The 19038-nt window shown below is 30.7% G+C and overlaps 1 protein-coding gene across 1 annotated transcript in view; it reads right to left on the bottom strand.

Annotated features, from left to right (window-relative positions):
* Positions 1-14785, bottom strand: part of LOC140447698 (uncharacterized) — a 39679-nt gene extending 24894 nt beyond the window's left edge. The window contains exons 1-2 of the mRNA XM_072540497.1: positions 14655-14785; positions 254-461 (exon numbers count right to left, since the gene is read on the bottom strand). Of these exons, the coding sequence (XP_072396598.1) occupies positions 254-461; positions 14655-14684 (238 nt within the window). The 5' untranslated portion in view covers positions 14685-14785. The remainder of the gene's footprint in view (positions 1-253; positions 462-14654) is intronic.
* Positions 14786-19038: the final 4253 nt, after the last annotated feature.

Here is a 19038-nt window from a genome sequence, read left to right as displayed (position 1 = left end):
AATTTGTATTTATTGGTTACCTCTGTCATTACTTACGTCCAGTTCTTGTCCTCTAGTAATGTCGTATGGCACTTTGTAATGGACATTACTGTGGCATAAAATTCCTTTTTTGTCAATGGTGTTATAGTAAATGCCTCGCCATGTTATTGTGCAGAGTTATTTTCCAGTCCAGAGACATATATCAACAAATTCAACAAATATTAAGATGGAAATAAAAAGCCCCTTTAAAAACTATTAAAATAAAAATACATACCATCTAAGTGTGCATATTTTCCACTATCGTCTACTTGGTACCTACCACTACCATCATCGTGGTATACACCACTATAATCAGGTACATATTTGCCAGAATCATCTGGAATATACCTTCCTTCATCATCTGGATGATATTGGCCATTATCTTCATCATTAATAGCTTCTCTTAAAGCTGATGCTAGCACTATGGAGTAAAAATATAAAACCTAAAAAAATAAATTAATACCATCAATCATAGGTACAAGGATAAGTTAGGTCATCAGAATTTTAATTACTATATAAGACTAATAATGAATATGGACAAATAACAATTCACATCAATGAAGAACAGAAATGTAGTTGCGTGATTGTAAAAAAGTATCTATTAAAATCATTAACTGTTTAATTCCCAGCTAAAACCATAATGCTAATGGTACAACTCCAAAACAGCTTCTTCTTCTTCTTTCAGTGCCTATTCGTTCCGAATATTGGCAATCATTCTGGCTAGAATTATTTTATTGACTGATGCTTTAAACCAAAACAGCTTAGCAAGAAATTAATAAATTATAATACATACATACATGGGAATAAGCCACAACTAATTCTAATAACAATTATATTTTTTGTGTAGTTTTGACGTTGTTTTTGACTCAAAGGACGTTTAACTCGAAGAGCGTATGTAAGAATTAAAAAAAAATTGTTTGAAGTTGTTTTGATGCCTCCTTATTATATTAACTAATAATATTTTTCTTTATTGTGCCTTTGTTGTTTATAAAACTCATTATTTTTTCATTATCTGCAAGATTTCTTTACAAATGTCGGCTTTCATTTATGGTAGGTAAACATTTCCGTTTTTATAGTATTTGTAGGTAACCATTTCCGGGTATTTGTCCCTCTCACACTGAGATATAGGATTATATCATGGTTTATATAATTATTAATTTTCAAATAATCTTTGAAGTAGTCGTGTGTGCCATTTTAATGAAGGCATTCTCTAGAGGTGTTTTATAAGTATTTTTTATGTGACTAATAACGTAGTACCTCTATTCAGATGGTTGTTCTTGTGGTAACTTGGTATACCTACCTATATTTTGGATCTTTATCACTACCGTTATTCGAGTACCTACTTTCTGAAATATTTTTTCTTTAAATGTAACTGTAAAATTAACTTTTAATGGTTCTGATTTTAGAACTGAAATCATTCCACTCCCGATTCTACGCACTTAACACCTTATTTTTAAATACACTTTAAGATCGCTAGGGTCACTCCGACACTCTGTTTCTGATGCCTCATTGGTGATAGCGTTACGCGCACTAGTATCTGCTTGTTCATTCCCTTTTATACCTATATGAGATGGTATCCACAGAAAGTGGATTCTTCTGAAACTTTCTTGAGCTTCATTAGTTCGGCCTTTGTCATTTTCTCAATGTAGTGTTTAGGGTATACATTTTGCATAGCTTTGACTGCGCTGAGAGAGTCGGAAAGGACCAGAAAACAAGAGATGGTTTTCATATTTACATGTTTAATGGCTTTAAATAAACCAAATAGTTCTGCAGTATAGATGCTGGAGTTTAGAGGAAGTTAAAATTGAAAAGGGTCATTTGGTGTTACCACTGCTGCTCCAACGCCAAGTTCACCTTTGGATGTATCTGTATAAATTTTAATCCAGTCATTGTATTGTTGATCAAGGATTGAATTTAGTTTGACTTTAAAAACAATGGGACTAGTTCCATGTTTATTATATATACTTAACGCTGTAATGACTTTGTGCTGTTTGACAGTCCAAGGTAGATCGTGATTGGAATTCGTTTGAAATACTGTTGGGAACTGAATATTCAGGTTAGAACTATATAATCGGATTCTCTCGTAGTAAGGTTTGGGCGCACGGGGCTTATTATTGTTAAAATTTATATACTTAGCTCTAGCACATGTGGCATGTGCTAGAGTTAAGTATATTCTTCGGTGGTTTAGAGGTAATTAGCCGGCTTCGCTCAATATTCTTTCGGAGGGAGTTGTCCGGAAGGCTCCAAGTGCAATTCTAATACCAGAGTTCTGTATGCTGTCAAGTTTTTAAAGTAATGTTATCTGCAAACAACAATGTCATCTGCAAACAGTCGAGCCTTTAGAGATTTAGTAAGGTTGTTAATATTATTATTTATTGCCACTAAGAATAATGTAGGGCTTAGAACTGATCCTTGGAGTGTTCCATTTTCTTCGTTTTTTTATGAAGTAAGTATTATGTACTCTTACACAAAAATACCGGTTTTGTAAAAAGTTTTTGATAAATTTTAGGCAATTTTCACGAATATTCCATGAATGTAGTTTTTTCAGAATATTAAATTTCCAACAAGTATTAAATGCCCTTTTCAGATCGAAAAATATTGCAATACAGTGGTGCTTGGTTGCTAGCGCTTCATGAACATCAGATTCTACATTAAAAATATTGTCAATACCCGAGCAATTTTGTCTTAAACCATTTTGTTCTGGAATGAAGCGATTTGATGATTCTAATGTCCTCGTTAATCTGAGATTTACCATTTTTTCCAGCAATTTGCTCATAAAACATGTTAAGCTGATGGGCCTGTATGAATCAGGTTCTAAGTTTGATTTATGAGGTTTTAAAAAAGGCAATATAATAGCTTTATAAATAATTTTGCTGAGTAAGAAAGAAGTTTTAAAAATATTACTGGGATGTCGTCTGGGCCCGGGCTAGTGATTTTTAATTCGGATAAAGCATTTTCCAGTTCTTCAATAGTGAAAGGTAGATTTAATAGATTGTTTAAATTATCATTTGCAAAGAGATTAGTATTTTCTATTAATATTTTCTTTTCAAGGAATGTATTATTTTAGTTACTATTTGAAGACATTTCTTTAAAAATTTCAGCTAAGGTGTTAGCTAATGCATGAGAAGAAGTTGAAATCATATCGTCTACTTTTAATTTAGAAATAATTGGCGTGTATTTCAAACCAGAGATTTTTCCTATTCTTCTCCATACTTCTCTGACAGGAGATGAGGAATTAATTTCTGAAACATACTTGGACCAGGAGGATTTCTTAGCTTGTTTTATAATAAGCTGTGTCTTAGCTTTAAGTGATTTGAACATGATTTTATTTTCAGGTGTTGGTATGTCTCTTATATTTATTAATTTCAGTTTTACTTGCTCTGATAGCAGCTCCACATTCTGAGTTCCACCAAGGTTTAGGAATCTGATTATTTATTGTCTTTTTTGTTTTCCCAACATATTGCTTAGCAATACTCATAATAATTCTATTTAAGTTCTTTAAGGATTTATCAATGCTTTCAGTTATTTTACAGTTTGGCATTGAGTTGTCAATATAATTTTCGAATTTTAACCAATCGGCGGTTTCAGTTTTGCATCTGGTTATGAAAACCTCATAGATCAGAGCCATAGAGTTTTTTATTACTATAGGATGGTGTTCGCTCCCATACGTGTATTGTAAAACTGCAAGAAACAACCGAGGTGTGAGTGCAGGGTTGCAAAGACTTAGATCAATTGCTGAAGAATCTCCTGTATTAAGGAGTATCTAAGTTATACATCTGTATAAGAGTAGCCCCAAATAATATTATAACTATTAAAATCGTCCACAATAATGCGAGGAGATTGTATTTGACTGAATAAATCCTTTAAATCGTTGTACGTTATTTGACGACTGGAGGGTAAGTAAATGTTGCAAATAAAATACCTGTTTGATGATTGTATTTCTACAACTACAACTTCCAAATTTGTAGTTACTAGAAATTCTTTCGCCGTTAGTGATTTTTTTACTAATGTGGCTACACCGCCTGAAGAAAAATTATTATTTGTTATCCTATCTTTGCGAAAACAGTCGTATTGATTGGAGGTATATTTCTTTTGGGGAAACAGATTAGTTTCCTGTAGGCATATTACATCAGGTGATCGTTCACCAATTAGATGTTCAAGCATAGCAAGGCGATGGAAAAATCCATCAATATTCCATTGAGGTAGAGACTTGAATGTTAATGTTGGCTTAATTGGGATGTGTCACTTTCCTAGTTCGATGCCTCATTACCAATGTAATTATAGATTTTTTTCCTTAAAGACGTGAATTTGCGTTTTATGGATTTTTCCTTAAAATGGGGGTAAACTTAACTGAGTATATCAGACAAGGCTAGTAGGTTGTTGGTATATTCTTGAATCGTGCTTATAGTATCTGTTGATCCAGTGATATTCATTTGTAGCATGTTAATTTGTTCAAAGTTTAGAGCGAAAGGTAGAGAGTAATTTTTTATGAAGTTTTTAGCAGGTTCAAGTAAGAGAGATAATGAGCATTAAGAAGTGTTTGCTAAACTAATTGTAGTTTTTTTAGTTTTTGCTTGGGCTTTAGGTGTTGAAAAAATATTACATTGTTTTGAAGATAGATCTGCTTCAGGTGAAATAATTTCATCAAAGCTACGTTTTGGTTAATTAATTATGTGACGGTCCTTATTTGATGCATCTACTTTGTTCGCTATCTCTGGGTCATTAGAAATGGGCATTTGTTAACAAGGGTTTGTGTCATTGGGTTTTTGCAAAGATATATTTATTGTGCTGGATAACGATGTTTCGTTGCTTTGGTTCGGCGTTAATTGAGCTAGTGGTTCGGAGCACTGTGATGCAATGTGACTTGACTTTGTCATCGAATGCCATAGTCTGTGGACTAGTACGCATTTCGATGCGCATCGCCCCGCCTCGAACAGCGCATATAAATATTGGCGATTTTCAGGTCAGCCAAGTCAGTCCCTCACGGGCTCTCCGAGAGCTTAGTGCTCTCGGGGCTCTGCTTCCTGCATTTATTCTCCATGCTCTGTGGCTGAGAATTGTTTCAACTTAACTTGGTGTTTTATTTCGACGAAGAAATTGTCATGTAAAAAATATCTTGCCTTTTTCAAGGCAAGACACCGAAGATAAATATTTTCCAAGTCCATAACCCGAAAATGGACTAAAGTAGAGGAGCTCTCGACAGTATATTCGAAGCCCTCTACAGAGCACCCGGAGACAACAGAAGGTGGTTAGACTCTTATTTGTTCCCCCGAGGTGACAACTTCTTGCAGCTATAGCAAACTAAACTGTCTTAAGGGATGATTATTCTATATGGCGTGTTGTCAAAAACAAGAGTAAATGACTCTGGTAGTGTTAGACTGTGAGGGCTGATATATATTTGTCTTCGAAAACTAAGAATGTAATTGCACTCTGGCATGGAAGCACTAATTTTTAAAAATGTCATGGGGGAGACAGGAACTATGCCGATTTTTTGTAACTCATTGATTAGCAAGTCGTGTGGTATTGTAGGACATACGTTGGAGAGCACAAGTCGTTCCGCTGGTGTAACTAACCTTCTTGCTTTGACAATTTCACCTTGTATTTCTATTTGACCACGACTATTCATAAAATTATCATACATATACGTATACGTATTATACATATACGTATACGATTATTAGATAACCTAGAAGAGAAGATTATATTTTTCGGTTTAATTTTATTTCCCAGCGGGAGAAGTTAGTCTTGTAGTTTGGTGTTTTCTAAGGCACTAAAAATAATCGCCTGTTCTTTGGAAGGAAATTGTAGTTTCGATACTGTTGTTAACTGTTGTGAGATTCCATGTTTGAATTCATTTCAATAAACGTTATGTGAAAAGTAAGTCCGACCCTGTACACCTGCTAAAACAGGTATATGGGCCTTTACTAAAATTGGTTATTTTGATGATAAAACTTGATTTGTTTATTGACATCAACAACAGGTAATTACAATCTAGTTGATTTTATATTATTTTAACTGGATATTATGTAAAGAGTTTGTACACTTAGTTTATTTCAATATATCACTGAGATTCACAATTTAAACTTATTAATAAGTTAATATTAAAAATATTCGGAGCCCACATTGAACACAACATTACAGTTTTAGATGCACAACCGAACTCTCCAGATTGTTTGATTGCTAAACGTAATTCTGCTAAATCAATTTACTGAAGTAGATTTTATTTGATGCAAATTTAGAAACAAAAAACTTAAAAAAATCATCCACCGTATCAGTTAATACTATGCTCGATCCTGTCCCGAGTCTTTATTAGATCTTTTTTTTTTTTAATTGCCAAATTTTAGTGAGGTGTGTGTTTTTTTAATACTACATATTTATAAAGAATATCCAACTATCTCGAGCTTTCTTATAAAATAGTAATTTATTTGTAATAGCTACATTTTGGTACTGACAATAATATGTGTAGTTTGCGACACGTTTATATTGGTTGAGGGGTTCTTTTCTGCGACGAAACATATTATAGCACTCGGTATCTTATCATATTAGGCGTTGCTTTACTTGTTTTCTTGTTCTTTTTAGGGGAATAGTAGCAGATTCTGCCTCTGAAACATTTTCGATAAAGACAGAGAAGCTTGATAGATTAAAATTTAAATCTTGGTTGATGAATTTTCCAATTTAGTTGAATATGCAGACCAATCAGGGAATTTATCATTCCATTAAGATGCTGGATTTTTATCTATTATAACTGTATCCCTAATAATTTTAAATTTTTAATTAAATAATAATCTAAACCTAATGAATCTGGTAGGACATCCCACATTCAACAGTCATTAGCCAAACTGGAAGAGCAGAAAATAGGTGAAGAATCCAGAGAAGACGGTTTGCGTTTTTTCACTTGTCTTTTAGGTAAAGTATTTTAAACGATGATGGGTTGACGTAAAATAAAGTTGAACTTTGGGGTTTGAGACGTACTAAGAAGAGATGGAAAAATTGTTGAATTATTATGAACTGAGAACCAATTATTACTGAGAAACCTTTGCGTAAGTTGGATTATCATGCACTCTTTTAGCTTCTTTAAATGTAATGTTTTCTCTGACCATAATTTGTCTGATATTTTTTTGTTTCTTATATATTAGGCAATCTCTAGATCTAGAGCAGTGTTAATTATGATTCTACAGAGAAGTTGCATAAGTTAATCTGATTTTGAGCAAGGTTATTTCCTAAAAATTTAACAATCATCATTTGTCTGTTTACATATGAAATATTGCCGTCATCATCTGTTATTTTTCATTTTATGCGCTGCACTTGAATGATCTCTTTCTCAGGAATTATAGCTTTTTTTAAACATTCTTCCGAAAAATATGTATCTACATTCCTTCGAACACATTTCTTATAAGTAAAACATTTCGGTATATATGCTACTAAATTGTCATTAGAAATAATTTTGTTATTAATTAGATAATTAGCTTTATCGTATGACTTAAAAATAACTTTAACGCGATTTACGCCAACTAATTTTACATCAACAACATCTGGTTCAAAGGTTTTTATATTGTTGTCTGTTAACAAAATATGACCAATTCTGATTGGAAAAAGTCTGCCTGAATTGGAAAAGTTCTTATCAGTATGTTCTATGTATACATAATATGGGCCTTTACCTTCAGATCTATACCTATCATTTAAATTTAATAAATTATTTATATACCTGTCCTCCCCTACGTCCTTATTTTCGGGTGACAAACTGAAACCCGAGGTCTCATCCATGTTACTTTTTTGGACTTAAAAATTGTATATATTTATTTTTAAACAATTAGGAAATAAGCAAAAGGTACATTAAATAACAGAAGGGGTCGCACAATACTCGGAGAAATGCTCCCTTGTAACGTTAAAATCAAACTCACTTAAAAATGCGTATTCACACTTATTTCAAAACTGTTGAATTACGAAGATATTTATAAAAAAAGTAAATGCGAAAATATCCGGTAAATCTCTTTTTGAATCCAACTTACTTGGATTAGGATCTGTACTTATTTAGATTTTTTCTATCTTCTGTTTCAAATATTAACAGCATTGGACATCGTAACTTGGAATTTGGAACATATTAAGAATAGAGGAACACTGAAAGATCGCTTAATATAAAAAAACTTAAGGAACACTTTGTAAACAAATACATCCAAACCAATCTACAAACCAATTACATAAAGAAAACTTTTTATACTACATTTTTTTAAACTATGGTATATACAGCCAACCACTACGATTTTTCATTCTTCATAAGTTAAATGCAAAATATATTAAATCAATCAATGCAAGATTTAAAATCTAATACAATACAAGAGCTCGAAATAATCTGAATATTACTTAAATTTCTTAAGGAAAAATGGAGTAGATTCGAATAGTTAAGAAAACAATATGTTAATCATACCTCGCATATTTAACTATAGACAAAATATAGGTAAAATCTATATGTCTGGTGCATATATATTTAAAATTTCTTATTGCATAGCCAAAAATTATTTTCTTGGTAGAAGCTGAAAAAGACTGGTAAACAATTTAACGTCTCCGGTAGGTTTAAACTATTTTACAGCAAGCTGTATAATATTAAAAATATTATCATATACACCGACCTCTCCACATAAGAACCAGTACGAGATATGCTTTTATTTACACTGATTCTATTACTTCATTAAGAACTTTATAATATGTTAAAGAACTATTTGCGAGAGAACTATTTATGAATTCTGAAGCACTAGAATATGTACGGAATATCAAATAAAATCTTAACTGTCTTTTCTTTTATTTATATTTACTCTTTATGAGTACAAGAAACCAGTTCACCAAAGATTCTTGCTTGGATGAGTAGATTTGTTGTGGAATGCAATTTTTAGATTGCGCATGTCTTTCTTTTCATCTTTTTTATCGTCTGTTTTGCCTTGCAATTGGTAGAAGACAGAGTTTTAAGCAAAAATCTGAAGTTTGTTTCATAAACCATTTTCGGATTTCTACTTTCTGGTTTAAACTATCAAATTATTAAAGGTTTGATCATTTTCTAAATATTTGAAGAAATTTTAAATTGTATAGAATAATAATTTTATATATTTTATTTCTAAATCAAAGTGTATATTCTTTTTGATTTTCTTATGCTTGATATTTCTGAGTATTTGTTTTAATTATGTTTAAGTATAAATACAAGTTACAGTATATTTATGAAAATAATATTTCAGAATATTCATTTTTATTGAATTAGTCATTATATACCTTAATCGACAACTATAAGTGACAATTGAAGAGGTAGGCTTATGGGATGGTTTAAATATTCCAAATATGAAAATGTTTGACCTCTCTTTTTATTTATTCTGTAGGAGTATAATATATGTGTCGATACTTTCAAAATCGCATTCGTTATGTGTCAATAAAATATGCATTTTTATGCAAGCCTGTAATTTACTGATGATGTTTTATTTTTAAAATATGTCATTTATTTAGCAAACTAATCGTTCTAAAATTAGTATTTGTTAAAAAAATATATGCATCATAGTAATGCATACCATAAAAAGGTTTATAACGATTTTGTACCAAGATTTAATAGTTTTAATTTTTTGTTTACAAGATGGCAAATAGACATTGATCTATGTCAAGTGTAGTAAGTCATACTTGTGTATGTACTTAGCCATTATTTTTGAGTAAAATAATATTATATTGTAGCAAATATATCCTAACAATATTTTCTATTTATTATTAGATATCCAATATCAAATATGAATTATAATTAATTATAGTGGAATACTAATTAATTATTATTTTTATATTTGAGCAATTTGTTAAATTTATATACCGATTCGAGTTAATATCTTAATTAATATTCTGATTATACAGAAATGGTTTGGTTACTGGTATTAAAATTAGAATTATTTATTGGTATGAAGCATGATATTCTCTGGCTGTATTTTTGTCTCTTATAATATCACTGATGATAAGTAGATCACTACCAAGACAAGTAGAACTGTAAAAGGTATGCGAAAATTATATCGAAAATATTCAAAAAATTCAATAAAAAAATGTATGAGCTTCCAAAAACCAAGAAGGCTTTCAAAACTAAAAAAAATATGGCGCGGGGAAAATACATACTAAAACAAAATAATAGAGCATGACAGCAAATCTGCTTAAACCTGGCATGAACCTAGATGTAGGAGACACAAAATCTTTAAAATCTTGAAAAATAATACGAGGTCTGAGACAAAACTGAAAAGAAAAAAACAAACTAGGTGATAAGATAAAAAAATTAGAATAAAAATGGGAGATTATAAGAAACTTCTTCAATAATAAGATGAATGCAATATAGGAACGCGCATAGGAACAGCGCATAGGATTTACGAAGATAAAAGATTCATATAAAAATAAAAAATACAAACATCTACCAAACTATTTATGTAGTTTTTGTATATTTTATAAAATTTATCGATAATTGTAAATTGTTGTTTTGATTTTTTTTTATTTTGCGCTTATTAACCGTCTCAACAATGTCCCATTTTACTCACTTTTAGTGCAGCCTTTAAAAATAAATATATTTCTACATATATTTATTGATGCATATTAAGGGTATTTGAAATAATTTTAAAAATGTTTAATTTTTGTATAGACAATTTTTGCAAGGACATAAGTAGAGAAGCAGTGAGGCGAAAAACATACTGTCGCTTATTTGCAGTAATAATAATAACTCTTTTTTAAACGACTTTATGATGTATGCGACTTGTTCTAAATACGATCAGTCACCTATTAGTGACACGAGAAAATTCGGAAAAATCAGTGTAATAAAGCAAAAGAAAACGATAAATTGAAATGTAAAAATGATCCATCATTTATGTGGTCATTCGACTTACAAAGATTGGTGCGGCTTTCATATTTAAGACTCTATTTTATTATCCGCCAAAAAGTAGTTTTTACAATTTAAAAATTTATGTTATGGCTATAGAGAAATAGCTTAAGGCTAGACGTGGTAAGACCACAATAGGATCCAATATGGTGGAATAGGCCAAAATCCATCTCATTGAATCTATACTTAGAATGAATTACATGGCAATAGAGGTAGTAGTGAAATAAGATAAATTTATATGTTTTTGAAATAGCTTCTTACCGTAGTGACTTATAATTCTTTATTTTGTAATGACTGTGGCGGCCAAAACCGAAATCAACAAGTCGCAGTAATATTACTATCTCTTTAAAAATATAGCAAATTTACAAAAAATAGAACTTAAGTTCTTAGAGTCTGGTCACTCGCACATGTAAGGTGACTCGATAAAAGTACAAATTGGTATTTACAATGAATAATTGGGTCAACCTTTATAAAAGTGCTAGAAGTCTAAAAGGACATAAGAATAAAATAGGGGCTTATTAAATAGATTTGCTCAAATTTCTTGATTTTTATGATCTGTACGACTTAGCTTCCATTAATATTAAAAATTTTAACAAAGATAAAAGTGGTGAAATAAATTATCCTTGTAGCTTAAAACAAATAGCATGAAATTTGACAAAGACTGTGTCTCCGAGGAATTGGGAGCAGATAATTTTAAATAACTGCTTTCTTATAAAAATAATTTATGTAATTCTTAATTATGACACATTTCTTAATTATGACACATATATAATTCACAAGCGGCGCAAAACATACTTTAAAACTGCAATATTGCAAAACTCGTGTCATAGTTTTCATATGAACATATCTTCTTTTTCTTCTTCTGATAGCGCACAACCCTTTGTGGGTCTTGGCCTGCTTAACTTTTTTTCATTCTGCTATGCCGAATACATTCGTTGGCCATTGCCTAATGTTTAAGAGGTTAGGATCCCCTTTACATCGTCTATCTACCTTTAACGAGACCTTCCTCTTGTCCTATGAACTTGTAATGTATATAAATTGGATACTAGGTATTCATCTTGGATTATTAATATTGTTGTTACCGCCATTGTTACTAATTGGATAATACCGTTAACTGTGTAGCTAAAATGAGCTTCGTCAACATATTGTAATAATTAAATGTAGGTGACTTTAATAAAACTTTTTTGCCAATAAAAGTGCTTAATTTGTCTCCGCAAAAAGTGGAGCAAAGAAGTTCCCCCATTGACTTCGAATATCGTACTAGGCTTTAACATTACATGAAGATCTTGTATTTATAGAAGCACTCTTCTGACCCGCAAAGAAATAAAAGAAGAAGAAGAAGAACAAGAACAAGAACAAGAAGAAGAAGAGGAAAGATGGAAAATGAAAATCAATAAAATCCACGACCACTACCCATAAAACTGAAAACAGTCAAAGTAAAGAGAAGTATGCTTTGCACTAGCTATTATTATCGTTGGATGGACAATGTATTGGCAATGAGGAAATAACTTCGAGGTCACATCGGCCAAGGAATTTTTATCCAAAAACTGCTCAAGTTGGACGCGCCAAATCCTGGATCCAACGCATAAGTGAATAGACAAAGACATATTTGACCATAATATGCGAGTGATTTTTTTTAATACGGTACAGTCACCATAATTATAGGTTCTTTGAATAAAAATTAACTGAAAAACTAAAAATTACTGAATTAATTATGTTTGTTAATTATGACTACATTTTTTTTCGAGGAAAAACCTTGAGTAAATTTAAAAAGTACAACTACTGCATAGAAGATTTTTTTAATCAGACATTAGTTCATTCATTTACAATTTCTATTGCCAATTTATCGATTAAACTATTATTTTAACGATATCCTCAATATGCGAAGCTATATATTGTTATTATTATGTAAGCAACACAAGACAGACTTATCGAAAATAAAATTGCCAAGAAAGGAGAAAATAGTAAAAAGGTGCAAATATAATTAAGGAAAAGGAATAAGAAATATTGACACTGTGAAAAAAAAAATGTGTTCCAAAACAGCAAAGAATCTTATCTCACACATAGGAACCATAGAAGATTCGACTTAGGCATTTCTATATATTATAGATGCAAGTGAATTATATGATGAATTTTTGGATGATAATGGAAAAACCTAACTAACAAAATATATCCTGAATTTTAAACTGACGCCAATAGCAAAATTCCTACTTAAGTAGTTATGTCTCAAATACCGAGCTAATAAACGATATTAAGGGAAAGTTCTTAATAACCTTATGGCAAAACTAACAATTGCACAAGCAAATGGAGACAGAGAAGCGGAACACGCGCTAGCAAAAGTAAACGAACAAAGTGCAATGAGCGCGTTAACAAATGAATTAAGAGACGATAGGAACAAAGCAATAATAAAAGCAAGAAATTTTACCACTTTAGGAAAGGCGATTACAAGTGTTAAGGACGAAGAATCACGTGCCTGAACAGACACTTTAGAAATGTATCATATGGACAAAACGTATAAAGGTAAGAAAAGAAATACAACATACGAATACAAAAAACCCTTTTGACAGAAAAAAAGAAGAATATAACAACAATTACAGAAAAATTAAAAAGTAATACAACAATATTATAATGAAAGCAGATTTCAAAGAAACCAAGGAACAAGGCAAGCTCAACGAGATATAGACAATAATTAATGGTACAAGTAGAGAAACCTCAGAAAAAAAAAACAAATGCAGTGCCTGGAGTAGATTTTTTCGTGGCACCACAAATAATAGTATTATGTACATTTATGTGAACTACAAAGGAAAACATCAATGGACGTATGATTAAAAAAAAATGTAGCAAAGGAATAACTAAATTAAACCAGATCAAATTAAATCGCAGACAGTATTTTTACAAGCGGTACACTATTGTCTGACCTTGAAATATTTAATGAATCAAAAAAGATTTAATTGTGAGAAGAATTTGCAGTTGTCAGAAAATTGTAAAACTATGAGATGTGTTCGCTCGACATAACCAAGCGATTTTGTTTTATCTTTAAAATAAAAAGGGTTAACAAACAAAGAAGACTAATCCAGTGTATATTCGTTTTAAAGAAATATTGACAAAAGTATTAGTATTTTGATATTTTTCAAAAGTATCTAATACTGTTAAAAACCAAAATTTTGAGCATGAATTAAATATATACCTATTTTGTAGAAATAGGCACTTATACGATAAAAACCTTATCTTTATTCTAATAATGTCAACGATATTGGTATATTAGCAATTATACCAATTATTCCTATTAATTGCTGTATTCTTTAGCCTAATTACTATCAAATACAAGAAATTTATTTATTTATTTCAAACCCGAACATAAGGCATGTTTTAGAAAACAACCCAAAGCTCTAGTTTACTAAAGTATCTAGTTATTTAAAAAATGTCCAGACTTTGAAATAATTAAAGTAAATTATATTCCTACAGAAAGAAGAAAATAGAGTTGACAGAGTTAGTCAAATGTTATGATTAGGAAGGTAAAAGTCTTAACAAAATAGATATATTATTAATTATATTTCTGCAATATCTGGCACGTACACTACTAATTAAGAAAATAAAGTAGTATCAGTAATATTATATATATATATATATATATATATATATATATATATATATGTATATATATATATGTATATATATATATATATATATATATATATATATATATATATATATATAGTTTTGCTGATTTGTAACACTGTTATTAATTCTTTAAAGAACTTACCCACTTCTTCATTTTAAAGATATACTGCATTCACTCTTTGTCACGAACTGCGTGAACTCTGCTGTGATACATTGCTTAAATATCGGCAAAATGCAGATTAGTATAAGTCTTGGGATGAGCCACTATTCATCAAGATATCAATGTCATTGTCTATAGAAATGTTACTTCCGTTTTGATCATAATTGATTTCATTTTATCTTCAGTTGTATGTATTGTATTCAAAAGATTCTAAAAATGATTAGATTGAAGATTTTATTTAACACTGCCGATTCGTCCTTGCGGGAAATTGTTTAGTAATAGGGCAAATAATTTAAATTCTGCTAAACGGAGCGTGAATATCATCACCTTCTTAATTTGTAAACTGGGCAAAAATTAATGTTATGTAACAACACTTTATCTATAATACAGGTGTTTATCAGGATCGGATTAATATTGCTTAAACTTTCGCCATTTGCCATTTTTTAAGAAAACTTTGTTTTTTTGTTTATTATTTTATAGTGTAACATATAGAAAAACAAATTATGTTACACTATTGAAAGTTAAAACTGTAATGATACAACAGATAAACAAAATTAATTTCTTAATTTCTTAACTATAGAATACCAACGATTTGTGTGAAACATTTAAACACTTCAGCTCCAACATATTGAGAAAGCTTTGATGGCTGTTTTATTATTAATATAGTTAACTGCTTTTTTAAGTTTATCTTCAATATATATTTTATATGACAATTCCATATAATGCTTTGGTAGAGCTGTCGTATTTGATTTATTAAAAAATCCTTCAAAAAACGCATAAGAAACAACAGGTACACTTATAGTAGTGTAGTGTCTACTATTTATGTTACTTGGCTACTGTTTGCTACAAACGTTTTCTATCTTCGTGGTTGCCCTTTTATCCACCTAATGGGTGATATATTTTTGTTACTTCTGATAACACCAGCATCTTTGTTATTTTGTTATATGTGGTTACAGTTATTTTAAATTTAATATCTTTAACCGGCGACTAGTGAATTTCCAACGTTTTATGTGTATCTTCCTTGCCTAAATCCTTCCTTTGAGATCAAAGGTATGCTTTTTTAGCTCCCCGGTATGTTTTTCGTGAAATCTTGGTTATTACTAAGCTATTTTCTCAATACAAAAAAAAAATTTTCTTGAACATTTCTATTAATTCTCTTTGAGCTTCGGCCAACTTTTCTGATCCAGCTAGCACGTCGTCTACATACATGTTGTGTTTAACAATTGCTGCGGGTAGTGGATATCTTGATTTCTCTTCTTTAGGTAATTCCTGTATAGTCCTTAATACAAGGTATAGCATTGCTGTCGAATCATATGTTACTGTTGATCACTGATACTCCTTTATCGTGTGTTTTACAGACTGCCTTCATATCTTTTGGCAAACTTTGTTCTCTTAAGCAATCGTTATTGCCCCAAACACCTCTCTATTTATTTTCTCTGCTATGTTTAACAATGAATTCTGCTGTCTATTACATTCTAAACATTTATAAGAGAAATAACATGGTACTCCTCTTTTGTGTAGTAATCATTTATCGCACCATTGCTTTTCTTTTAAAATGTTTTTTCTTTCACGTACTTGTAGACTTAGAAATTTTGTACAGTCGTTCGTCGTTCTTCGTGACATACCAAACAAATTATCGTTTTCTTTGCCCGTTGTCTGTGGTCTGTCCTTTTTCTGTCATTTTCAAATATGACCGAATTTGACCTGTTTACCTGCAACATGCCAAGGTGAGCGTAATGTTCCAGGCGACAGTACTTCGTAGGTAGTGGTCGTTATTGGTACGGTAGACACTGTTTTGTTTTTATGAACAATTGAGGTAGAAGGTAGTGTCTAGCACTAAACAAAAAACAGAAAAAAAATAATGAAAACGAAAATAATAGCTTAATAAATAGTCCGGACAACGGATAAATTAGTGCCATGAGTTCACAAGTTTGTGTTACAAAAAATATTATAAATTGTGTATAGTTATATTTAATATGCTGTAGTCCAAAATGCATTATACCCACTGATCCCAAAATCCGATGCCAGGAGCAGGACAGTATCAACCCCAAGGTATGATCTATCAAACTTCTTGCAGTCCTTCACTATTAATACAATATTCACAATCTATTACTTCTGTACAACCGCCAATACATACTTAGCAACCGTCAGAAGCATCTAATATGCCGAATGATCTAGAACAAATAACGACAATACAGTACAAGAAAAGTTTAAGAAATGATGATAGTCCAGACGATAAAATGACATAACAAACAAATTTAAAAGACTACTGGTTGAATCTACTAACGACTACCAGTAATCGATTTTAAACTCTGGAAAATACTACACAAAAAAAAAGACGATGATAATTCTGTTTTATAAACTAAACCTCCACCAGTTTTTATACATAATTTATCATAAATTAAATCTCTCTATGAACTCCTAAATATAACAGCATCCAAAGACTACACTGTGAAAAGCTTAAACAATAATCTAGATAAAATATAGATGAATACCTCCCACTATTCCAACTATTCTTGAAGCATCGAAGCTCCAAAGAAGAAAAAAAACTTAATTTCACTCATACCAACTAAAAGAAAATCGTCGTTTGCAAGTAGTTTTAAAAAATATTCACTCATAAACAGAACTAGAGGATCTAGAAAATGAACTCAATATTTGAAATTAAATTCCACATCCTTAACGTGATATACCTTACTTATAACAGAAATCTACGTTTTGTCAAGTGAAGAGGAGATCATTTCACTAGTCAGTGTCCAAGAAAACAAAATGAAATAAAGTGTCCCAACTGTTCTAAAAATCATCCTGTCAGTTACAACGGCTATCAAGCATACAAAAAACTACAAAAGAAAATGGTCCTAAGTCTTTAAGAAACATCTTTACGTAAGCCAAAAATAGCAAACCCAACAAACACAAAATCAGGATCATGTCACTCCAATATAACTGCTAAAACAAGTAATTAATCCGTAAACCAACAAAACATTCAACAAGCCACCATGTTGCAACCTCAGTTTCAACCATCTCTACAACTACCTTAATTAAACAATAGCAACTTTTGAACCACTAATTCACAAAATGCTGAACCGCACCCTTTTTCCCATTATGCAAAATTTTCTATTTCCGCTTTTTCTAGGCCATCCTTTTCATTCTTCAGATTTACTTAGTTCCATTAATAATGCGTCTATTTTTTGTATCTCTACAATTAAATCCCTTTTTATATCTTTATCATTTCCGTCATCTTCCAATAATTAATAAAGCTGCTCCATCATAATTTTTATTTCTCTAATTTTTGTCGAAGACTTGTATAAAACCTTCTTAAATTATTTTTATTTCTTCCTACTTTCTTCGTATTTCTTTTTTACTTTTTCGTAAAATTTAAATGTAAAATATTTGTCATCTTTGGAACTACTTCGTTCGATCCTGTTATATTGATCAACAAAATCATTCCAAAGTTCCTTTAAGGTTTCCAAGCGAGTATTCTCTCGTTCTCCTTTTCTTTGAAGACTTTTTAACGTTTCTCACAAAACGCCCTAATTTCTTTTGTTGCAGTTAAACTTTAACTAAATTGGCCTTAAAAACTATAACGTACCTCCAAGGGTAAAGAATTTAAAAGTGCTTTAAACACAATTTTACAATTTTAAATGGAATAACATCCAGCGAAAACAGAAATGTATTTGTTAGTAAATATAAAACCGTAAACTAAAAAATAACCAGTAAGAAAAGAAATCGAAATATCTTTATCAATAAATATGATAATTTATTAAATATATAAAATATTAAATTAGAAGAATCCATTTTTTATAAGTTCAGATTAGGAGTCTCAAATAACAAGTAATTAGTAACAAATAATAAACTATTGGATTTGTAACTAAATATAAAAGATATATATTTTAACCAAATATTATAGATAAACTAGGCTTATTTTTCCTTAATAATCTTTTAATTTATCAAAAAAATCCACTACTCTAACGAGAATAAACATTCAGAAACTTTTGTTTTATTCCGAGGTTATCCTGTACGTCACTGGATGGGACTGGGCACCGCTGTAAATGATAGTTTCTTCGTTAGACTTGCAAATTATACTGGAACTGGTAGTCTCTAGACTTTGCTAGCTCCTACTTCTACCAAATAGTTGGAACAGTAGGCTTATGGACTGCTATTCCGCTTCTCTGGTGCTAAGAGATAACAGGCTAAACTTGTAAGCTCCTACTTATTTAATAACGGTGCTTTTTGGTTTCTTTTCTCCACACTTTCAATGTTATCTCCGATCTTATACGGAACTGGTTAACTGGTTCTTGTAAGGTAACTGGTTAAAAGGTTACAATCCTTTTTAACGCAATTTTGATGTTGTTTTGCTCGAAGGAACAAT

This window comes from Diabrotica undecimpunctata, chromosome 8 (genome assembly GCF_040954645.1).
Source record: "Diabrotica undecimpunctata isolate CICGRU chromosome 8, icDiaUnde3, whole genome shotgun sequence".
Taxonomy (NCBI): domain Eukaryota; kingdom Metazoa; phylum Arthropoda; class Insecta; order Coleoptera; family Chrysomelidae; genus Diabrotica; species Diabrotica undecimpunctata.
Note: the sequence above shows the minus strand (reverse complement) of the source record. Positions and strands in the feature narration are given on the sequence as shown.